Source organism: Acinonyx jubatus, chromosome C1 (genome assembly GCF_027475565.1).
Source record: "Acinonyx jubatus isolate Ajub_Pintada_27869175 chromosome C1, VMU_Ajub_asm_v1.0, whole genome shotgun sequence".
Classification (NCBI taxonomy): domain Eukaryota; kingdom Metazoa; phylum Chordata; class Mammalia; order Carnivora; family Felidae; genus Acinonyx; species Acinonyx jubatus.
Window position 1 is genome coordinate 97,244,193 of NC_069381.1, and position 24,883 is coordinate 97,269,075.

The 24,883-nt window shown below is 50.1% G+C and overlaps 1 protein-coding gene across 1 annotated transcript in view; it reads left to right on the top strand.

Moving 5' to 3' along the window:
- Nucleotides 1-7,068: 7,068 nt before the first annotated feature.
- VANGL1 (VANGL planar cell polarity protein 1) overlaps nucleotides 7,069-24,883 on the top strand; it is a 47,218-nt gene continuing 29,403 nt past the window's right edge. Inside the window, exons 1-3 of the mRNA XM_027058274.2 lie at nucleotides 7,069-7,225; nucleotides 15,902-16,105; nucleotides 22,801-22,933. Of these exons, the coding sequence (XP_026914075.1) occupies nucleotides 16,035-16,105; nucleotides 22,801-22,933 (204 nt within the window). The 5' untranslated portion in view covers nucleotides 7,069-7,225; nucleotides 15,902-16,034. The remainder of the gene's footprint in view (nucleotides 7,226-15,901; nucleotides 16,106-22,800; nucleotides 22,934-24,883) is intronic.

Genomic DNA, 24,883 nt, shown 5'->3' on the forward strand with positions numbered 1-24,883 from the left:
GGGTGTTATTCAAGTGTTTCTCATAAATAGGTAATGAATTACTGATGATGACTCCCTAGATTAAAAAAACAACACTGAAGGAGAAACTTCCAGGCCCCAGAAGGTATTATTAGCCAGTTCAGCCCTGCCCACAACGGGCCCTGAGGACGACCCTCTGCACAGCCCCAGCAAGCGGAATCGCTTCCGGGAACACCCAGAAGCACCGAGAAGGCCCTGTGCGTTGGCTGGGGTCTTCATCAGGCGCTCTTCCCCTGGCTCTGTCCTTTCACTGATAACAAAGCTGCCGAAGCAGTGCAAGGGGTGACTGTAGGCTTGGCAGGATCCTGCTTCTGAGATCGGAGCCCTCCCCGGCATTTAGTTCCCTCCCAGCCCCCGAGGTAATGATAGCCGTAGGGCCTGGGCGTGGGCCTACCTGCCCAGACTGGCACGGGCACCAGTCCCTGGCCCGGCTGCAGAGCCCGAAGGGCACTTGATCCGAGGCCACGGCTGCTTGTTTAGGCTCCCGTGGGCCCAGTGGCTTTACACGGAGCTCATCTGCTTTCTGGTCCGCAGACTACACGCCCACGCCCAACAAAGCTACTTGGTAGAAAATCCCACCATTGCAACTACTTTTTCACGTTTCCATTGGCTGTCCTACCCTCACCTCAAACTCAGCTCATCGAAGACAACAATTCTTAGACACAGAAGAGAGCATTATGTCTGGGCTCTCCCTAGGCCTTCAGGGTATGTGAGCCCACAGAAATCATTTGAAAAAATGAGGGAATGTGCATTTTTCTGTGGCTTCGACCCCAGCGGCAATCAGCTTCTCAAAGGCCCCTGAGGAGCCGTCCATACACCTCCTCTCCCAGCCTCCCAGGTTCTGTGAGAGCATCTTGCCTCCTCCTTCACGGAGAATACGGAGATGCCCTTGACCTCTTACACCCACCCTGTCTGATCACCTGTCTCCACCTACGCAAGACCTGTCCTTCCACCGGTCTCCCAAGTTACCTTTCCTTTCTTAATTTTGAAATGGAAGATTTCTTCTCCCTGGTCTATAAACAGGCTCCAAGGGCTTCCTCTGTCAGAACACAATAACAACGACACCTGTCTCACCTCCGCCTGTCCCTGTCTTATCTCTTTGCTTCCCACAGTCTGCATCTCTCTACCCATTTCTTGCTCCTTTATCCACTGCACTGTCAACTGCACATAATCTCCAAAAACTTGATGCGTTGTCAGCAGCCTGTCTCCTCCCGGTTCTAAACCCACACTGCTTAAAAGCAGGGTAGCTTAGAGATTAAAGACGGGGCACCTTGGGGCGCATGGGTGGCTCAAAGGGTTAAGCAACCGACTCCGGCTCAGGTCGTGATCTCACCACGGTCCATGGGTTCGAGCCCCGCGTTGGGCTGTGTGCTGACAGCTCAGAGCCCGGAGCCTGCTTCGGATTCTCTGTCTCCCTCTCTCTCTCTGCCCCTTCCCCACCCACACTCCATCTCTGTTTCTCAAAAATAATAAATACATGTTAAAAAAAATATTTTAAAGATGAGGCATCTGTGGCCAGCCAGTCTGGGTTCAGAGCCCGGCCCCACCTGTGAGCTGCTGGGTGACCTTCTGCAGCTTTCTTCACTTTCCTATGCCCGAGTCTTCTCTGTAAAATGTAGACGATACAACACTTTACAACGGTGAGGAATAAATAAGACCTATAAAATGCTAAGTGCGGTGCCTCGTATATAACGAATGCTCAGTGTGCTCTACTAACGTTTGCACCTACACACCCCAAAGGTACTGACATTTCAACATGCCTAAAACTGAACTTACCTTTCCTCCTTGCACTTCTTCCTCCAGGCTCGGCATCTGCCTAGGATGACAGCATCTGTCACTTGGGTTCCCTGTGTCTCCCCAGCCTCCCGTTGGGTCTTCCTGCCTTCACTCTTTCTTCCCCAAACCACTCTGCACACCTCAACCCAGCTCAGTCCTATTCCTCTCCAAGAAAACCCTCCAATAGCTCCCGACTGCCCACAGATAAAGGCCAACTTCCAGGTTCCACCCCGTAAAGCCTTCGGAATTCTGCCCCCTCTTCCAGGCTGTGCCCACCCCCTCTCTCACTCACGCCAGCCCTGCTTCCTCCCTTATGTTCACTCCTTGCGGAACTGCTCGCAGGGGCATGCTGCCTTCCTGTCCTCCCCCCATGACACCACCGGCATCGGAGTGCCTCAGCCCTCCAGATCTGAGTTCCACGCTGCCTCCTGCATAACCCCCTGCCCCACTCTCCAGCTCGTCGGCGCTGCACGCTGCCGTCTGATACAGCCTCCTGGACATGCTCTGTCACACTTCTGTGCCTCGGCCCAGAATGTTGCCTCCCTCATTATCTGCCAAATACTCATCCTTCCAGTTCTGCTCCCAGGGTCATGACCAGGTGAAGCCATGCAGGCTGAGCTCCCGTCCTGGGACTGGCTCAGTCACAGTGCTCTCAGAGGCGTTGCAAGGCTGCAAGCAGTAGCCTCATCCAGCAGCCTGGGCTCCTGCAGGACAGTGAGGTTGCGCATGCCCGCCCACATCCCTTCTCTCTCTTCCTGCTATGTTTTCTCAGTAGTGCTTGTTATCATCTGACCCCAATACACATGTTGCTCCTTTGTCCATCTCTGTCTCCCCTCTAGAATATGTATTTTACCAAGGCAGAAGCTTGCATCTGTTACGATGTATCCCCAGAGCCTAGAATAGTGACTGGCACATAGTAAGTGCTCAGTAAATATTTGTTGACTCACTGATCAGTTACATTACCTATCTTTGTATCCTTAATAGTTAATACATCGCCTGCCCTGTGGTAGATACTAAGTGTACGTTTTTGAATGAATGGATGGATGAATGAATACTTTATGGTGTTGTTGCTAGCCTGTTTAAAAAAGTTCAAACACTGGAGTTAGATTCAAAGTTCTCTCTACCTTCTAATCCCGCCACTCAATATCAAATGTGCTGTGTTTAGCATGAGTGCTTATCTGCTACTGCCCTTGACTGTATCCCAGACACTCGTCTCTTCACAGCCCTGTCCACACTCTAAACAGAAATACTATTTACACATTTATTCAACTCATATTTATTAAGCACTTGAGATAAGCCAGTCACCATCCCAGCCACTGTCATCTACCTCTGCCTATCCTACTTCTTTCTTTCCTTAAAGTAAGGACAAGTTGACCCTGACTGACCATCCAGGTCCCTGTCACTTCTCTCCTTAGACACCAATAACCCACAGGTTAGCACCTCATCACTGGCATTATTAACCTAGATAAGATGTGGCTTTTTACATATGGGCCTTTTTCACAGAAAACATCTCTGTAAAGAATCGGCACTTTATGACATTTCAAACATTTTGGATGGAAATCTTTCAAAAAAAATTTTTTTTTACATTTTTTCCTGTCTTTTTTTAAAAAATTTTTTTAACATTTATTTATTTTTGAGACAGAGAGAGAGAGAGAGAGAGAGCATGAACAGGGGAGGGTCAGAGAAAGAGGGAGACATAGAATCTGAAACAGCCTCCAGGCTCTGAGCTGTTAGCACAGAGCCCGACGCGGGGCTCGAACCCACGGACCGCGAGATCATGACCTGAGCCGAAGTCGGACGGACGTTCAACCGACTGAGCCACCCAGGCGCCCCTCCTGTCTTCTTAGAGTACTGTATACAGAATATCCATCTAATCTTTATAACTCAGGTTCATCACTATTATTCTGTGATGTGACAGTGTGCCAAGAGAGGTAACTGGCAAAAGGGCAGGAATTTGGGAATTAAACAAGCTTCATAATGACCTTTGCAGACCCTGAGGTCTCCTGAGGTCATCCCCTGTTCTGCTTTGATAAGTATCTTATCTACGGTGGGTTTAGAAATCAGATGATGAAGTTTATCAGAAATGTTTGCAAACTAAGTATAGACAGTATCTAAGGGAGGATATGAGAGATTCTCCTACTCATAAAGTCTACCCACTTTAAAGCATGGGTTTTATACAGTCTATTTTGTTAATACAGAGGACTTTCTCCTGTAACTGCTGTTTCTCAGGTGTATTCAGAATTCTTGAGGCTGGATAAGGGACTTTTAAAAATTATGCCTTTGGTGCATTTAGCATTTTATGTACTGTATTCTCTTCTGTTGTTGACTATCTTTATGTACATGTCATAACTTTTCAATTAGATTGTTCCCTGGTTAGATTATAAACTTCTCAGGGTGTCTAGGTGCCTCAGTCAGTTAAGCATCCGACTCTTGATTTGGCTGAGGTCATGATGTCACGGTTCGTGAGATCGAGCCCCACGAAGAGCTCTGCGCTGACAGCACGGAGCCTGCTTGGGATTCTCTCTCCCTCTCTCTGCCCCTCCTCCCCACATAAATAAACAAACACTTAAAAAAAAAGATTGTAAACTTCTCAAGGGCAAGTGGTATTTTATAGTCACTCATTTATTTGCTAAGCTTTTTTTTTTTTTTTTTTTAAGCAACTACCATGTGGAAAGATCTTGGATGAAAATAAAGGTAAGACGTGGTAGCTGCACATTATTAGGGAGCGAAATGCAAATAACCAATAGAAGCTAAGAAGGTAAGTGAAAAAATCCAGAGTGCTGTGTGAATCCAAATAGGGGGGAGGAATGTTTCCTGGTTGTGAGAACCGGAAAAGGCTTTGGTAAGAGGTAGCCTTTGAGCTGGATCTTGGCAGACAGGGAGAATTTCAGTGGGCAGCATTCTAGGCTTTGGGGATACCATGAGCATGGTCAGGAAGGGAGAAATACACACACGAGTTGGTGAAACATACAGTCATGCAGGAGTCTTGAGAGCGCCCAACACGTTGTACCCCACGCCCCTACTTGAGTTTGGCACAAATGGAGAATTGAAACAATGGAGTGGCCGTTGGAACCCACAATTTTACCTTCACTACTAATTCAGGTTAAGTTGGAGGATTTAATGTTAGGCAAGAGCTAAATAAGCCTGATCCTCTTTAGGATAGAAAACAGAAGCCAGGGCAAGCCTCCAGGTTACAGAGACCACCATTCAGCTCCTGACAAGTTTTCCAACTCTTACCTTCTACACTTGGATACTTGAGATTATTGAATTAAAACATAGAGTGGGGGCGCCTGGGTGGCGCAGTCGGTTAAGCGTCCGACTTCAGCCAGGTCACGATCTCGCGGTCCGTGGGTTCGAGCCCCACGTCGGGCTCTGGGCTGATGGCTCAGAGCCTGGAGCCTGTTTCCGATTCTGTGTCTCCCTCTCTCTCTGCCCCTCCCCCGTTCATGCTCTGTCTCTCTCTGTCCCAAAAATAAATAAACGTTGAAAAAAAATAAAAAAACATAGAGTGGATAGCACTTAAATGCAAATTTATTACCTTAAAATAGAGTTTATTTTACACTGTTCCCCTTCCCCCCGAAAGCACATAGTAACGGTAGCTAGATTTAATAAACTACGGTGAATTATAATCACTTCCCAGGAAAATTTAGTGAGGATTTGTGTATTTCATGGGGGCTATCCAGGAGCATCATAACTAGGAATGGAAATCCTTGGCCTGTTCTAACATTGAAGACTCTATATTTTAAAGATGAAAGACACATTTTTTTTTTGTTTATTCATTTTTGAAAGACAGAGACAGAGCATAAGCAGGGGTGGGGGGGGGAGAGAGAGGGGGACACAGAATCTGAAGCAGGCTCCAGGCTCTGAGCTGTCAGCACAGAGCACGACACGGGGCTTGAACTCACAAACCGTGAGATCATGACCTGAGCTGAAGTTGGACGCTCAACTGACTCAGCCACCCAGGCACTGCGAAAGACACATGTTTTTATAAAGCTCTACATTTCTGCACCTGAACACGGTGGATAGACAACTGGTTTTACCCTTAAGAAGGTGGCTACCCGCGTCAGCAGCACCTGCCCTCTGGAGACAGGTGACAGGTTGGTGAGGGGTGGGCAGATGTCCTGGGGTGGCAGGCTGGGGGTGGGGTTCAAGGTTGGCACTTTGAGCATATGATGTCCTCTGAAGAAGTGTGACATGTGGGAGAGACAATGGGGATGAGAGGGATGGGGCAAGAGGTGGTGAGGGGACAGTGTGGGCTTTGGGGCTGAAGTTCCTCCCCCCTCCCCCAAGGCTAGCTTAGGGTGGGCGTGTGTTTCCCCACACCAACTGCCCACAGTGCTTCATTAGACATGCCTCTACACGAGAGCTCGTCACGTGAGCAGCTTTGGGTTCCAGCCGGATTCCAGACTCTCCACAGGGATGCTCAGCCCTACCCACGCGACACAACTAAGTAAGAAGAATGCAGATATTCAAATAAACAGATGACAACTGTTCAGCGCCTGCCTGGGCACCAGCCACTTTCCATCATCCTCCCCAGAGGCTGCAAGGTTGGCATTCCCATCCTCTCACTTTCTGGACTGAGCCCCCCACCCCGGGGGCTGTGTGCCTTCAGAGGTGTGCTCTTCCAGCAGTTTCCAGAAAACTGGCTGGGGTGGGGATGGGGGGGGGCAGTGACTGCTCTGTCAGAGAAGGGAAAGGGTTGGCTGTGGGGGTGTGGGGGTGTATGGTTATTTGTGGGCTCATTTCCTGGACTGTGTGTGAACTTAAGTGTGAGTAACGTGTATTGGTTGGGCGTATATGGACATTTGCAGCTCAGTACTTGGGATGTGTGTACATGAGTGTGTGTGGGGGGGTGGTCAGTCCCTGGTCTGTGTGAATGTATGCGGGGCCCCGGTCAGGGCAAACAGGCTTGGATTTTGTGCATGATTGTGAATATGTGTGTGTGCGCGCGCGAGCATTCAAGGGTGCAAGTATGTTGGGGTGCGGGGTGGGGTCGAGGCCAGGACAGGCGTTAACGATGTATGAATGAGTGAGTGAGCGAATGATTGAGTGAGTGTGTGTGGTCAGTCCCTGGGGCCTGTGTGTGCCTGAGTGGGCACGCGCGTGTCTGAGTGTGTGCGAGCTTCGGGTGTGGAGCGACCGCCGGCGGGGAGGGGCCGGGAGACGCCGGCCGGTCCCGCCCTCCGCTGCAGGTGGGCCGGGCCCGCGGCGGGGCCGGCCGCGCTCGCTGCTCTTGGCTCGCGGCCGCGCCGGGCTCGCAGGGCTGGGCTCGGGCTGCGGGGCGGCGCCGGGACAGGAAGCGGAAAGCGGCAGTGCAGCGGCGGCGGCGGCGGCGGGGCTCTGCCTCTACGGGAGCCCAGCGCAGGCCGCAGAGCCGGGGCCGCTGTGAGCCGAGAGCGCGGGCCGGGGAGCCCGCACGGCCGGCGCGGAGGTGAGTCCCGCGGGAGGCCGGGCGCGGGGCGCGGAGCCGCTCCCCGCCGCGGGACCCCGCGCCCCGACCCCGGACTGGGACCCCGGGTCCCCGCCCTCCTCGCCTCCCGCCCGGGAGCCCGCTCCCCGCCTGCGCACCGCACCCGGATCGTGCCTCCGGGGTCCCACTCCTCTCCCGAGCCCGCGAGGTGCGCCCCTCCTGCCCCGGCCCCTGCCCCGCCGCCCCGGCACTCCCTCCCCACGCCTCGGACGCCGCCTTCTGCCCCGGCCGCACTTTGGGGTGCGCCCCGGGGTGCGCGTTCCGGCCGGCCGGCGGGGAGTGGCCGACCTTCCCGGGGCACCGGGGCGGCTGTACCGGCCCAGCGGGGCGGGGGGCCGGGCCGCCCTGCGCTCCCTGGGAGTCAGGCGCGCACCGCGGTTCCCACCCTGCCGCGGGGCTCGACCCTGGAGCTGCCGGCCCCGGGCCAGAAACCGGCACAGAGCCGGCCTGTGTTCGCACCTCGCTTGCAAAACTGAGCCGGCCCCGGAGGCCTGGGGGGGGGGGGGGGGGGCGGCGAGTCCGGTTGCGCCCGGGAGAGCGCAACAGGCAGGTAGGAGTTTACTTTCAAAAACGCCGGGGTGGAGCAGAAGGCGTCCGGCAAGTCCCCGCCCGAGGTGTCCCCGTTGGAGGAAATCTCACCGCACCGGGGCAGCCTTCGCCACGGGCAGGACCTCCCTTCCTCCTGCAGCCTTTGAACTGCCCCAAGCAACGCGCCCAGAGAAGTGTGAAGCTTTATAAAAATTTAAACGCGTCGCCGGCGGAGGCAGGCGGGGGGCGGAGCCGTGGCCTGGCGGCCGGGAGGTGAGCGGCTGAGCCTCGGAGCTGAGAAATCTCTTGCTCAGTTTTCGCGTCTTCAAACCAGGTCATCAAGGCCCAGCCGAGGAGGTGTCGTGAGCCCGTTTAGCTCCTCGTTAAGAGATGTCAGAGCGCTTAATATTCTGATGATTGTGTGGCTGGCGCGTGCGTTCTGTTGAGCCCTTTGGACCAGGCTGTGGTTGGAAGTGCATGTATTTTTAGACCTTTATGCCAAAAGCCAGCAAGCTGTAAAGAATCTGGCCGTTTTCACCGATATGTTTATGAATTTTACAGAGTTGCTGGAAAATATTATAGCTTGTGTCACCCATCAACAATGCTAATTAGCATTCTTCCTCCTCCGGGTGGGTTGATTACACAGCTTCTAGGCTTTTTAAAGTGACATGGCAGAAACTGCCTAAAACCAGGGAAAAGTAATTAGTCATTTTATGTAACTACTAATTAGAGTTTTTAGAGCTCAATTAAATCAGTGTGATCTAGCTGGGGCTTTGATTTGTGGGAGGAAACTGTTTTATTCTGCAGTTCAGAGAAAAGGACACTCTTCACCTATCCATGAGCCTTTAGAATTCCCAAACATTGGTGTCTGTCAAGGTAATTAGTGAAATTATTTGGTTGCAACTTAATTTGTAAGTAAAATGGCAGCATTTTGAGACGGCATATTTGCAAGGACTGCTTGCCAGGCAGTACATTTTTATTGTCTTATGTGTTTGAGCACCAGGACAGAACCATAAAGGAAAGTTTCCTTACCAAGCACCAGTTCCGTGTCACCTTAGTCTATTGAAGAACAGGCGTTGAGTGAGGAAGTTATTCTCCTCTCCATCCCCCGATACACACAAACACCCTGTTTGTCACCCCAGACCTCAGCGGCATTTTTGGGTTAAATGGGTGCTTATCCCATTGTATTTTAATAAGCAGTTTCTACCTTTGGACCTGCAGCTATTTCAGATTCTTTTCTTCCGGACTCTCTACAACGCTTGGGACACCGGGCCTGTGAGCAGGAGTTGAAATTGCAAAATTCTTTGTGGGTTATGTGTGGTTTGGGACAATTTATGATGGTTGCCTGCCCTCCAATGTGTAAATAAACCGTTCTGGTAATTGCTGTATTGCTATTCGTTTTCCATGGCTAAGTGCACAGGTTCTGGAATTAGATTCTCAGAGTTCAAGCCCTGGCTCCTTCACTTACTGTGACCTTGCTTTCTTTAACGGTAGCATGACATTAATATCTGATGTCCTTTACATTGTTGTTCTCAGGATTAAGTGGGATATTGCATGCAAATGATTTAAATGGTCCACAACACATAGTAAGCACACAAGTAACTGTAGTCTGTTAAATTGTTATTGTCATGCTCTCTCTCTGTAAGGTAACTAGCTGTGGTTAGGGGACTAGCTGTGTGTGGGCATGTGATGTGGGCATCGTGCTATGCCATTTTCCAGAAGGTGGACAAGACAGGTTTAAGTGGACCATGTTTCTGCCAGCGGCTTTGGTCTCGCCTGCAGCCTGATGAAAAGGTGCATGCTGCTGTCCCCATTAGTGCCTTTCTGAATGCCATTTATTGGACAGCAATCATTGGACTAGGCACCATGGGATTTACAGAGGAGGTAGTACTCATAAAAATCTGTTTGTTTTTTTTTTTTAAATTAATGTTTATTTTTTTAGAGATAGACAACATGAATGGGACAGGGACAGAGAGAGAGGGAGACACAGAATCCGAAGCAGGCTCCAGGCTCTGAACTGTCAGCACAGAGCCCAATGCAGGGCTCAAACTCACGAACCGAGAGATCATGACCTGAGCCGAAGTCGGACGCTTAACCGACTGAGCCACCCAGGTGCCCCTCAAATCTGTTTTTTGAAGCTTAAAAATCTAGCAGGGGATAAGGGGGTCACTTGAAAACAGATACCCATCATAGAACCCCAGACATGTTAACCATTCACAGCTCTTCAGAAATCCACACCCTGCTGCTGGGGGGTGTTCCAGGGGTAATTAGCGACTGGAGCCAAGAGCAGTTATTCGAGGAAGGTGAGTTGAAATCTTTGGCAAAACAGGTAAAAAAAAAAAAAAAATGAGGTTAACATTTTCTTTGCTTGTGTATAGTGGCCCAGAATCATTCATTTATCAGCGGTCTGTTGTAATGAAAATATCAGTTGGGTTTGTCACAAATGCCACAGGCCTTCTGACCCCCCATCAGCGACCTGGAGGGTGTTTTATGGTTTAGAGAGCACAAGTTCACAAGTTCAGCAAAATGTTTTGCAGGGCTTTGCCATACCCTTCCCACCCTCCCATACTTACAACCCGAAGGCCCTCCAGATAAACCCAGTGGAACACACAGTTTTTTCTCTGATCCCTTTGATAGTCACTTCCAACCTGGGACTAGTAAAAGGAGGCCCAAGGAACAGAATGTATGTCACTAAATTACTTAGCTACAGTTAATGGTATTAGTTCGAGGTAGACCAGCACTGACCAAAAAATGTACATATAGTGTAATGCAATTGGTATGGAAGTCTTGTGCCATACTAAAGGTATTCTTCCTAAGGAAGAAGTATTCCTGCCTTGGGGCGGGCTCTGTGCTGACAACTCGGAGCCTGGAGCCTGCTTCGGATTCTGTGCCTCCCTCTCTCTCTGCCCCTCGCCCACTCACACTCTGTGAGCTTGAAAAAAATAAACTTAAAAAAAAGATCTTAAAAAAAAAGTTAATGGAGTAAACCCTTTAGCATGCTATGTATGATAAAAAGTAATATGCACAGTATGGATAAACACGATTGCACCAGAAACTTCTTTCCCTTGGATTTACTGCAGAAGGAGCAGAGTGGCTCTTTAAATACAGTGTATGTCTCCATACCCCTCACAAGATAACTTTCTACCCTCCAAACCAGAGTTCCCGTAATTACTTCATAGCTGTAGGCAGAGCCGTTGATGTTTTTATAATTTCCTTTTCGTCAAGGTTAACTTATGTTTACCACTGTCATTACCGTAACATATTATTTCCCCCGTATGATTTTCTGAACACTGTGTTTTTCTTTTAAGTAGTAGGTATATTTTATGTGGGTGAACTTGACTTTAGGGAAAGATCCTCTCTGAGGCCAGTGACCTTCAATTTGTTTTTAATAAAGCATGGCGAAGGGGGTTCTCTCTGACATTTGTGCCTGGGAATCCCAGAATTTAAGATGCTGCCATGCAGTCAAAAGTGCCCTGTGCACCTGTCCCAGCGTTGCCCTCCTGGCCTTCAGGAGATGTCACTTGACCAGCCCTCATCCTTTCCTGGTGTTTGCCTCCGTCTCCCACCCAAGCAGTGCCTATAGCTGGTACTACAGGGGTGAAAGGCAGGAGGGCAGTGGTGGGGGGGTGGAGAGGGGGTAGTCAGGGTGTTTGTGGGAAGCAGCTGAACGAGACTGCTGCTGATTTTTACTTAGTGTGTCTGCAGTGAGATTGTTGTGTGAGCAAAAAGTTGGTGGTTCTGACATCACCACTAACCTAATCGCTGCGTTACTTTCCTCTTCTGTAAAACTGAGAATGTAAACTAGACAATGGCTAGGGTTTCTTCCACAGTGGATCTGTGGCCTCCACGGCCTGAGGTCTGCCACAGAAACCCTTACTCAGCACACATTTATTGATTGCCTGGTATATTTCAGGAGCTGAACAGACAGTAATGAATGTGGTCCCTGCCCTGGTGGTGCTTACAGTCTCCACTGGAGCCAGACATTAAGTAATCGTGCAATGTATGATTAGAAATTGTGACATAAAGGAAAAGTATAGGATTCTGTGAAGGGGCCTCATGTAGACTGGAGGGTCCAGAAGGGCCTCTTGAAAGAAGCAGTATTTATTTATTTTTGAATTTTTTTTCATGTTTGTTTTTTGAGAGAGAGAGCGTGAGCAGGGGAGGAGCAGAGAAAGAGGGGGGCAGAGGATCCAAAGCGGGCTCTGTGCTGACAGCAGAGAGCCGGATGGGGGGCTCGAACTCACAGTCTGTGAGATCATGACCTGAGCCAAAGTTGGAGAGCCTGGTGCCTTGAAGGGCCTGGAGCTGGAGAAGGAAGAGTGCAGCCTGGGAGGTGGGCAGGGCCCACACACCAAATGAAGGATTTTGGTTTATGCCAACTGTCATGGGACACCATCCATGTGCTGGTTTCAAGCAGAGAAATGACCTCCACGTTGTGATATGAAAGATCACTCTGGGTGCTGTGCACCTGCCAGTGTGGGTCATCTCTGGGGCCAGGATGATAGAGGGACAGTTCCAGATTCCAGGATCCATATTTATGTATATATATTTTTTTTATTTTGAGAGAGAGAGCGCGCGCATAGGCGCGTGCACAGATGTGCAAGTGAAGGGGGGGCAGAGAGAGAGGGGGAGACAGAGGATCCGAAGCAGGCTCTGCACTGTCAGCATGGAGCCTGATGCAGGGCTCGATCCCATGAACTGTGAGATCATGACCTGTGCTGAAACCAAGAGTCTGATGCTTAACTGACTGAGCCACCCAGACACCCCTATGTTTACACGTTTATATGACTGTCCTATTCAGGCCAGTGTAGCAGCCTATCAGTTTATTACCCCAGGAACCTGATTCCTTTTCATTACTTTATTATTTTCCTGATAAAGCATCCCTCTGAACTTATTTGAATCCTGCTACTTTCTTGTGCATAGAGGCGAACTGTCTCCGAAACATAGCATTGCAGTGATAAGCTTCGCCATGGGTGTTCCTGTGGGCTATATCGGAGCTCTTTCGTTGGCCCTTAAAATGAGTCCACCCGGGATTTTGTCCGTTTGCCTGCTGCTGCTTGTGCTTAATCCTTACTCAGATCTTGGACAAGAGTAGATCGCTGAAATAGAGACAGCATGATTTAGGAGAAAGGGCCCGAGCTCAGTGTAGACTGGATTCTATGGGGAGACCTGCAGGCTTCGTAATACACGAGCCCTCTGTCCACAGAGCCTGGGGGAAGTGGGTGGCTGAGCACCAGGAGAGTGACGGAGGCTCCTGAGGACTGACGTCAGCACTTAGTGACAGCAGGATGTGTGCGAGTCACAGGAAAGAGACTGTCAGAAGTGGCACCGGGCTGGACTGTACCCCCCCCCTCCCCCGGCAGAGGAAATTGGAAAGAGGTAGCCGAGTAGGAGATGTGCCCTGGGGATTCTTTCAGTATTTGTTGAGTACCTACCACGTTCAGAGTATCTTGGTGTAGGCAAATCATAGCTCCTGACTCCAAGGAGCTTATGCGAGAATAAATCCGTGGACAAAGAAGAAGAAAGGGCGAGTTTTGAGACTGAAGGGATAACCCGATGGGGGGAGAGGGAAGGCGCGTTGGAGAAATGGTAGCACCAGTACCATCAAGTCAGAGGCTGATGGGCAACAGAGAGCTCTGGGACGACAGGCCGGGGGCCGTGTGCGTGTGCTGTTGTCTCTGCTGTGTCCCAGCAGCGCTTACCGGGGTCTCCTGTGGCTGCTTGCTAAATGCAGAGGTAGATGAATGCAGAAATGGGGTCAGAAGGTCTAGGGAAAGGAGGACGAGGCTGTGACCTTTGGGTTTGGCCCACTTAGAGCTAGTTCAGTGGAGTGTCGAGGGAGGAGGATTGGGGTGACAGTCGAGAGGGAGGGAGTGGCAGCAGATACAGACCACCCCTTTGATGAGTACAGGCAGGACTTGTGGGAGAACGTGGACGTGGGTGCCGGTAGAGTCAGGTAAAGCCCTTCCCCAGAGGTCACTCGGGAGCCCAGGATTTCCTTTGAGGGACGTGCCTGGAGTTGTCCTAATAGATGGCCGGAGGTTTTAATGAGGACTTGGAATGACATCCTTGTGCGGAGGGAGGAGGGGAATGAAGCCTGGGTTGCCATGTGCCTTCCGCAGGGAGCCTGGTTTAATGTTCTCACCAACCTTAGGAGGAGCTCATGTGAAGTGGCCTCGTTTTATGGGTGGTGGGTGAATAGTGGCTCAGAGATGTCATGAGTGGGAAGCATGAACAGGACCAGCCCAGGTCTCAGGGCCTGGGTCACCTGCCTCTGAGACAGGCCAACAGCATTTAGCCAGAATTAGCTAATTAGCTCCTGGTACTGAGAGGTTTAGTAATTTGAGGTTTCATAACCAATAAGGGGATAACCAATAAAGCCTGGGATTGGAACCCAGCTCCCGATACCGTATCTGTTGCCATTTTCAGATCACCCCTGGGAGAACAGTGGCTGGCTGATTTATCCCAGTTTGACAGATGAGGAAACTGAGGCCGACTTCAAGGCAAGCAGCCCCTCCCAGAGCGTTCTGAACAGTGAAGAGGTCTGGCTAGAACCCATGTCCCCCCACTGCTCGCCTTGGGCTCTTGATGGCAGAGGAGAAATGATGAGTCCGGACACCCAGGCCCAGGGAGGTTCGCCCAGGGTCACAGCCCCTGGAAGTGAACGTGCCTCACTTAGAGCAAATGCTGAGGGCAGACGCATCCTAAGCGGTGTTTGAGGCTGAGGGCCTCTAGGTTTACAGGTTGTTGGCAGGGTCATTGTGGGGGGCGGGGAGGGCATTGGCATTTGCAGCTCCTTTGTTTTCTCTCCACACTTATCTCACTGGCTTTGTTTGCACTGGAAGGAGGGGCCCTGAATGGGCGGAGACCAGCTCTGGGGTGAGGGATACAGGGGCAGACAGACTTGTGGTTCTCAGGCTTCTAGAAGTCAAGGTTGAGCATGTGGGGCTCAGGAATGTACTTGGAAATGTTTCCCATTTATTTCTATTGCAATGCAATATCTAATGAATTTGGGGAAACACCCAGGAGCCGGCAACAAATAAATCACCTACTTCCATTTTCTGATGTTCCCTCTTAATCATGTTTACATAAGCCTTTTATATGATTGTAACTGTAACCCAGATTCAGGATGTATTTATAATCCTGTAGTGTGTCTTTTATTTATTTATTTTTTACTTAAAAAATTTTTTTACATCTATTTATTTTTGAGAGAGAGGGAGAGAGAGCATGAGCAAGGGAGGGGCAGAGAGAGAGGGAGACACAGAATCCGAAGCAGGCTCCAAGCTCTGAGCTGTCTGCACAGAGCCCGACATGGGGCTCGAACCCACGAACCGTGAGATCGTAACCTGAGCTGAAGTGGGACGATTAACCAGCTGAACCACCCAGGTGCCCCTGTAGTCTGCCTTTTAAATTTACCATTATATTGTAAAACTTTCCATACTTCGTAATTATTTTAAACAGCTCTATGATTTTTCTTTGGGTGGATGAATTATGTTTTCCTTACCTATTCCTCTGCTTTGGGGGCATTTAGATGATTTCTCACTTTCCACTGTTATAGACAATGCGGTAGTAGTTTTTCTTTAAAAAAAAAAAATTCTTTCCCTAGGATAAATTCTCAGGTGTTTGGATTCCTGGATTAAAGAGACAAAAAACTTTTTCTCTCTTTTCTTTCTTTCTTTTTTTTTTCCATTGGTTTTCAGCAACTGCAAGCAACATCCCTTAAAAGCTGCTTCCCTGTGTATTGTTCTTGGGACCAGCAAACTGGCAGTGGGGGCTGGGCACTGTCTAGGCTGTGGGATGGGAAGTCACTTCCTCCAGCCTGAACCCCTGCAGCGAGGCTGTGGCCAGGAAATGGCCAAGGGCCAGGTCTCTCCCAGCTCTGGTTTGCCTGCTGCTGTGGAAGGGGTTTGGCCTGCCCCGCACCTGCCTCCCAGACACCCGGGGAAGCTCATTGCTGCCTGGGCGGTGCATTTAACACTCAGACACTTCTTCCTTGCTCACTCTGTTCCGTAACAGAGACCCAGAGGAGGTGGTTGCCGTCATTTATCTTCCAAGATCTTTGGGTTGCCTTTGACAGTAAATCTCTTTTTTTCTCTCCACTTTTCCTAGAATTTGTTCCTGTCGAAGAGCGGCTCCTGGATCTCCAGACCCTTTGCAGTCTTAGGAGGAGAGTAGGTGAAATTCCCTACCTCTGAGGAGAAACACTGCCCGCTCCTTCATCAAGAGCAAGCTCCCCATTGCTATGGATACCGAATCCACATACTCTGGATATTCTTACTATTCAAGTCATTCGAAAAAATCTCACAGACAAGGGTATGTAAGCTCTGGGTTGTTCCACATTTCCTTCTGGGGACACTGGCAGGTGGGTCCAGATTTCAAGACTCACTTTTCAAATGGCAAAGCCAGGTTGCAGGGCTGCTGATGGCTGGAGGTTCAGCCCACGGTGCGTGAGAAGCTGCTGGACGTTAAGGGCATTTAACTCGCATTCGGAGTAACTATACCACCAATGTATATTTTACAGCTGCCATTACGGTTGACGACCTTAAGTGTTCACAACTGATTTTAAATTAAAGTTTCTCCCTGCAGTGGAAATATTTTTCATTTCTAAGTGCTTCTCATAGATGACAGTTCTCCCAAAGCTTTACCGAGAATGTAAATGAAAGTTAAAAAAAAAAAAAGTGTTAATTTGTTGCTTTTTACCCAAAGCTGCTGCCTCATTGTCCACTAGGCATTTGCTGTGAGGTTAATGCACGAGGTGGTGGGATTGGCCTGGTGCCATATCTCTCTCTGACTAGTTTTCCCAGTGAACAGGCCCAGGTTATGAAAAAAACGCCATCCGAGGTGATGGGGCCCTGTTGCCTTCCTCTGTGCAAAGTGCACAGGTCTGCACTGGTGTTCCTAGAGCCTGCGGTATTCCAGACCTGCAGAATGTTTGGTGAGGAAAGGAACAAGGGAAGGTAGGAAGGAAGAAAGGAAGGAAGGGAGGGAGGGAGGGAGGGGTGCTACTGTAACTGGTTAAGAATACAGATGGTAAAGTTGTAGTGCTATATGCTGCCTCTTACTTAGACTCCTCACCTGTGAAATGGGTATAGCAGTACCCTACTTACAGGGCTAGTGAGAGGATTAAATTAGATTGTGCTTGTAAAGCGTTTAACACAGCACAAGGTGGGAGGTCACTATCCCGTGGCCGTATCAATGCTGTTAATGGCCTTGGCATGTCAGCATTACATTCAAAGGTCCCAACTGGCCACAGCCCAGAGGTCCAGCTGTGGTCACAGCCCAGTGTGGGCTGGGAACGGTAGTGGAGGTGGTGTTTCCCTGACCAAGCAGTTCCTCATACAAGCAGCTGAATGCAGAGTGGGATTTTGTTTTGTAAAACGGCAGTAAGATGTGTCTGTCTAATTGACTTACTCGTTTGTGAGCCCATTTGGATTTACACAGGCAGCGGGAGGTCTGGGAGGATATTCTCCAAGCTGCCCGCAGCAGTCACCCATAGGAAAGGGTCCAGACAGGAGATGGTGACTGATGGCAGTTTTGTTTACGCTTTATCTTTCTGTACCCATTCAGTCTTCCCTAAGGGTGTGTTTCATAATTAAGAATATGAACGGAATGAAAGAATATAAAACAAAAATCTCCAAAGATTGTTTAATGACCGGAGACAATGTTTATGAATCTGTGTTATAAAAAAACAGGAGTCAAAACTTTGCACGTTACAATAGTTACATATTCTTATGAGAAAATGAATGGTAACATTGACGATGCTTGTCCTGTTTCTGAGTATAGGGTTATTAAGATTTTGATTGTTGTTGTTGTTGTTTTTGAAACCTCCATTATTTTCTAAATGTTCATGTGTTGGGCTTTTAATCCTAAAAATGTGGGGCAGGGATGTGAATGAGCTTGCCCCAGACCCTGGGTAAGCCTTTCTGGCAGCATATGGAACAGAAGCCTGCTGAGTGAGGCTTCAAGTACCATAGATGAGCCCAGATCCCGAGAAAGTCAGAAACACTCTGGTGATCAGAGATTCATCACAAGTTTCAACCGCTGGGTACATGTACCAGACGAATTCTAAAACACCAGAAACAGCTGTTTGGAAACATCAGGTCTTTGGCTCTAACTGGAGAAAGCCATTCCCTTGTCAGTGTGCCAAGCTTCCCTTTTCCACATGGTGGTGACAGAAGTAGGAATTTGGGGTTCTGTTGGTGCTTGGAGATGAATCGGGGAAGACATGTTCTGAGTAGGAACCATCTCTGGCCTCCCCTGCCTGTATGTTTGTCCCAACTGTCACACTTCAAGGCCCCAGGCTGTGCTCTGCTGTTTCCTCCGGCCTCTCAGGGGCCCCCCACAAATTGATACAGCAGTGCTCTCGTGGTGACTTTAAGAGACAATAACTTCCAATTAAAACAGCCTGCGGAATTCTTAGTGCCTTTTCGGACCCATGCGGAAAGTCCTTGGCAAATGATAGCACAAGCTGAGACTTTTAATAAAGCAATCAAGGAATGTTCCTGAATACCTATTTAGAAAAGCTCTGGGTGAAGGGATGGGGAAAAACAGCACCCACATGCGGTGAGTTCTCTGAGAGCCCTGGAGGGTGTAGTAATTGATGATGGGACCGAGCCTGTAGTCTGTGGATGGTGGATGCCAGGGAGTTCTTTGTCTGGGCGTAAAGAATATTAAGTGGTAATAATATCCCTCACTGGCGCATAAGCAGGCCCTAGACCCAGCCAAGGGTATTGTGTCCCCCAGGAGTGTCCCCGTGAAGGCTGCTCTGCTCAGGGATTTGTCAGAAATTTGAATGAAAAGTAGGAAAGGGGAGGGACCTTGGTTTTTGGTAATTTTAGTAGGCCCCTAACTCAGGAATAATGAAGTGTACCAAACTTGATATGCCCAGTGACTCGGCGATCATCTTTGGGGGACTGGCTGGGTTCCAAGCAGATGACAAGTGACTCGTTTTTAACAAAGAGGTCAGTGGTCTGGTTTTGTGATGTCTGCTGTCTCCAGAGGGTGTCCAGTTAACTTGCTGGGAAAATGGTGCGGACTTCAGCCGACCTTGCCTTACCTTTTGCGTTCCTGGAGTTACATGCTACAGCTGTAACAGTGATGCTAATGAACCCTTGGCAGGTACCTGCTAGGACCCTCAGGCTAGGACCCTCCGTGTGCTGAAATGCATTGTTCAAAAGAGGGCTGCCTGAGCGGTGAGGGAACTGGTGCTTTTGTTCCCAGGCTGCCCCAGAGTCGGTTTGCCAGGTGCCCAGCCCTCCCACCCGACTCCATGCCGACCGGAAGCGGCCAGCCAGCCCCGCAGTCAGCAGAGAAAGGACGGGTAGTGGGTGGTGGTAGAGAAGGAAAGGGAGGAGTGACTGGTGGGGCCAGCTTTCCCCAAATAGAAATAGACCAACAACAGACACAGAGCTGAATAGTCTTCCCAGGAAATGCCGACTGTGGTGGGAACGGAACAGGAATCGATGGGGGTTCTGGCTGGAGCAAGGGCGTTTTACAGCAGCCCCCAAGGGCTCAGCTCTAGAGCCGCCTGGGTAGATGCGTTTGCACACACATACACACACGCAGGTACAGACACGTGCTGGGGCCTCCTGCGTGCCGTCGCTGGCTTCTCCACCCTCTCGCCCGCACGCACACGGGACAGTTACACTGATCTGGACTCTGATGGGCAGATGCTGCATAGAGACCGACTCACAGGTGAAGACACCGGTTCCTGTGGCTGACACAGCTGCCCGGCACACCGGTGATCCACACCACTGAGGTGGAGCCGGAGACCCTCCCTGGCGTGCATGCCTTTGTCACAGCCCTCTTGTGGCGTGGTGGCCTTACCCAGCCCCCTGCTTCAGTCTCCTGTTTCCACTCTTAGATCCCGCAAACAGCGGGGAGCCCTCTCCCGGAGTGCACTCGACACGGCATTTGGAGCCGTAGAGATGGACATGTGAGCACCCACTGTAGTGAGGCGGCCATCCTGCGGCTCGAAGCTCTGCACCCTGGACAGCACCGAACGGCAGTAATTTTGTTGGACTTCTCCATTTAGGACTGGCTCCGACACCTTCCCGGAGCGGTAACTCACAACCGGTGATTTTTGTAAAAGCCGTGTGACCACAGGCACCGGCCCAGTGTTGACCGACCCCGCTGCTGATGCTGTGTCCTGACGCAACGCACGCTGGCCTGAGCCTTGTCCCCAGCCTCATCCGCTTAACGCTGTTTTAATAAAGAAGCCACGCTACGCCGCAGCATCGCGCAGCCAGGCGTTACACTCACGGCTCCCATTATTGAGCCCCTGTTGTATACAGGCATGTCACAAACAGCCAGGCTGCCAGGCAGTCACCCCCAACAGCCCTCCTCCTCAGAGCATTTGGGGGGAAACACCTTGGGGCAAGTTTCCCTGGACCCCCCGCATCTTAATCACCGGGGGTGCTGGTGACAAATGCAGATTCCCATTGTCTGCCTGCCAGAATTCCCTAGGGGTGGGGCCAGCGAATGTACCTAAATCCCATCCTGGTGCAGGTGTGGGAAGCACTGGTTTAGGGTATCTGGCTCTGGGGGATGAGAAACCTTCCCAGGGTTATCAGATAGTAGGCTCCTGTCTGGTTCACCTCAGATGTCGCCAGGGGAATGGTTAAGCTGTCACTTCTCCTTTGGGTGCTGCGGGGCCCTTTAAGAGCCGCGGGGGTGGAGGTGGTCAGGTTGATGGCTGGCCCTAGAGAGGCTGTTTCCATCCCTGGGTGCCTCCCCACTTGCTTTCTGCCTTGGCAACGTTCAGGCTCAGCACTTGGCACTCAGTGAAAGAATTTTGATTTCCAGTGGAATTTGTGCTGTCACAGGATTTGACCCCTGGGACTAGTGAATAGATAGATGGGTTGGGGGAGCATGTGACTTGGCTGACGGCAGAAAGAGTGATGGATGGGAAAGCGGTTGGGGATGGTGGAAACACAGGGTGGAAGGGGAGGCTCCTGGGTCTGGCCGATGGAGGCCCTGGGGAGCGGGGGTTCTAGGCTTCGTCCACACTCTTCATCCTGAAGACTGCGCAGGCGCGTGGGAAGGCTCTCCCAACTTGTTTTTTGTTTCGCACACCACTGGGTCCTTTTGAAGTGAGTGTCTTCAGCAGCCCAGAGCATGGGACCCATCGCTTCATGCTGTCCAAGTTCACAGTGCCTTTGTGGCCACCAGAAGTAGCTCCACAGGCAGATTTCATGGCTCCGGTAGTTCATCCAACAGAGGGTGTCAGGATGAGCATTAGGAATGTTTGTGCCACCAGATCTGCAGATCAGCGCAGCGTAGCGGGTATGAGACGCGGTGGTGGGAGCAGACCTGGGTTCACATCCTGCTCTGCCGCTCACTACGACTTTGGGAAGTCAGTTAACCTCCATGACCCTCAGTTTCCTCATCTGTAAAACAGGGACAAGGCCACCAGCCTCAGACAGTCACTGTTAGGATTGAATGAAGTTAATGAATTGAAGCACACCGTGAGGTGCTCTCTAAATCGAAGTGGGAGTGGAATGATTGGCACTGATGGATGCATCTCTAGGTAAACAGACAGATTCTCTGCTGTTGCCCTCATTACCTGGTTAAAATAAAACACCCAAGTTGACCAGAGCACGTGTATTTCTAGACTCTAATTTAGCAATAGATTGGGATGATAAGTTATGCTCTAGCAGTTGGAGATGCTGTCACTGAGAACTTCTGGGACCAAGAAAGCCTCCCTACTCTTTGAAGGAAATAACCAATGATTATCCTAGGGAGGTACTGATAAGGTAGGAGTTTGCCCCCAGGAAGTCTGCATGTGATTTTGTTTGGTAAATGGTAGGTTAACAGGACACTGTGGAGATAGGAGTTGGATTGTGTATTAATAGCTCCTTTTATATCTCCTTCTTTGAGGCCCCTGTACTGAAATCTGCATACGTTATCTGTGGGGTATGATCATTATCCCCATGTCAACAGATAAGGAAACTGAGGTTTTCAGAAGTTAAATAATTTGTGCAAATCGAATAGGGGCAGACCTGAGATCTGACTGATGTCCCCAGAGTCTATGTGTGCAGTGCTCTGTCCTGTCTGGGGGGACTTGGGAATGAGGGCAAGTGTTTGAGGGAGGACTGATGTCAAGGAGGCCGTATAAGACCGGAGGTTGAGGGAGCTTACTCTTGGCCACCGAGGGGCTCCTTTGCGGGGGGCTCCTGAACTGAGTGTTCACAGACGGGGGTGGGAGTCCCAGTTTCCGTAGGTGGTTAATGGCTAGGTTGTGACCACACTCAGCTTCACACAGTAGTTGATCCCTGTTGTAATTTCAACATTGACCCGAGGTAGGGTCCTCTCACGGTTGCCCTGGAAGACCACCCAGGAAGTGCATCTGGGGTAAAATGAGGCAGCAGCCTGTTTTCCGTAGGAAGCCTGAACATACACACACATAGACAGTTGCACCCCTTCGTGTCATTTGTACTAGATTTTTGTGTTCCTCTGGGTCCTTCGGACTCAGCCAGAGCCTATGGGAATGACTTTCAGTTTGAATTTCTAGGAATGAGAAGTAAATGCTTCTCTGTGCTGGTTTAGAATTTCCTTTCTTCTTGTGTTATGCAAAGGTGTAGGGTGACAGTGTGTCCCAGATTTTTTTGGACAGACCAAAGTGTAAACATTTTGCAGTGTTGCCCCCACAAGAAAGTCCTAGAAAATGAATTTAGGCAGATTGTAAGCAAATCAAGTCAGCTACAGAAATTCTAAAATTCACAGTGTGAGGCTTTGAAAAGGTGTATTTTCAATTCCACTGTTGAGGGTGGAGTGAGTCTCTGTTTTGGGTCTTTGGATGGCAGGAGGAAAATACTAAGTTGGGAGTAAAAATGAGCTTATTCCTTGTAGGCAGGTGGCGTGGGTGGGTATTGGCTGCGTGCGTGTGTATATGTGTGTGTGTAGAATTTTTCCAAGCTCAAAATCAAATCTGCAATGTATTTTGATGAGAAGTGATTCACGTGGTATAAACGTGCTAGCTGATGATCAGTCATTTTTGTTTTTTTCAGGGAGAGAAATAGAGAGAGACACAAATCACCCCGGAATAAAGATGGCAGAGGGTCAGAAAAATCTGTCACCATTCAAGCTCCCACTGGAGAGCCCCTGTTGGCAAACGATTCCACTCGGACAGAGGAAGTTCAGGTAAGGATCAAAGGCAGTCTGTAAGCACACTGCCACTGGATCAAGACTCTTTTCAGTAAATGTTTTCCTAAGTCTTGTTGCAGTAGGTTCTCTTGGGTTTTTATCTTTATTTTTCTAGCATGATAATTAGTTTATCTATGTCTCGTGGTTTCTTGTTGGTCTAAGGACAGCCTGTCCTGCCATTGGCTGCCTTGGGGATTGTTCTGAAATGCGATTGGTTGGCCTGCTTTGACTATGGTGTTGAAAAGAAGCCAGCCGGGCTGATGACAGGGCAGAGAAAGGGAAAGTTACAGGCTGTCGTCTCCAGAGACTCGTTCCAAAGTGGAACAGTACGGGAGGGAAGGAAATGTCCTCTCTCGCAGCCCCGAGTGGCATGGAGAAGAAGAGGTTCAGAGAGCCCAGACTGACCGCTAAGACATATATGAAATAAATCGGGGGCTGGACACTTAGATGCCCGGTAGGAAAACCTGGAAGAATGAAATAGGCCCTCAGTCACAGAGAAGGGACACACACATATCAGGCAGGCTGGGGGCTGAGCAGCAAACTGTGGGGCACCTCAGCGTCCGGACAGAGGCGTAGAGCGTTGGGGTCTGTGGCAAACTAGAGAATGCATTTCCTCTGTCAAAGGAGCAGCAGCTCCCCAGCTCTGGACACGTCTTACTGCTCAGGGGTGCAGGAATTCTGTGTTTCTGGGTGTACTGGTACTTAAGAAGAGCTGGAAATCAGGATTTTATGTGAAGTCACCCAGTTTTAAAATATTGGCAGTGTATTAAAAGACACCGTGTGGGTTCTTCTCTCTGGGTCCTGACTATCTGGCAGCCCGCCTGATTTAAATAAACATCTGAGCTGTACTCAGAAACACGCTTGCATACCTTCCACAGCTCTTGAAATACATGCACGTACAGCCTTGGCCCCGAATAGACCGATGTATGCTCACACCTGCAGCTGCACACATACGTGCATCTTTAAGCAGACAGAGGCACTGAAATTGGGATTCCTCAGAGCACACGAGGTGCTCTCAGAACCCAACGCTCAGCTGTGGGATGAAGGTGGAGTTTGGCCAGTGATGAGTAAATGCCGTCAGTAGGAACGTTGCACTGTCTGCCACGGCTCTGGGAGGGCCAGAGGGGTGGCCTTGACTGGCTGACCCTGAGATTGGACGCCCTTGAAGTGCTGCAGGGCGGCAGTTTCCTTCCGCATGTGGATTCCGCAGTGCTGGCGGCCCACTGGGAGGACATTTCTTCTTTGCCGCTTCTCTACACCTTGGAGCTCGCCGGGAAGCTGTTCGTGTTTACGCTAAGTTGATGTGATGGGAAAGGCCCTGACATGGGTTTTTGGAGGCGGTACTTCTCAGCAGCTCTGTGACCAAGGGCAGTCATGACCTTTGTGGGCCTCAGGCTCTTTAGATATCAGATTTAGAGGATCTTAGATCCTTTCTGTTCTAAGAACCCCAAGCTTCGGAGGACGCTTCGGACAGCTACGCTCTTTAGGCACAAGGTGTACATCCATTCAGGGGATTTAGTTAGAAACGCTGGCTAAACCATAGCAGTGTGGTGGTCAACGAAATGACCACGAGGCACTAGGAATAATTACTTCCACACTGATTATCATCTGAATATTAGGCCCAGTACACAACATGGAATCCAGTATTTGCGTTTCACCCTTTCTAGGTGTTATAAAGTAAGTTATTTTGTGTAGGCTGTGAACTCACCTTATATTACAAGTTGTTGATTTTTTTTAATGTTTGTTTATTTTTGAGAGAGAGAGAGAGACAGAGTGCGAGCAGGGGAGGGGCACAGAGAGAGGGAGACACAGAATCCAAAGCAGGCTCCAGGCCCTGAGCTGTCAGCGCAGAGCCCAAGGTGGGACTCGAACTCACAAACCCGCGAGATCATGACCTGAGCCGAAGTCGGATGCTTACCCGAATGAGCTACCCAGGCTCCCCACAAG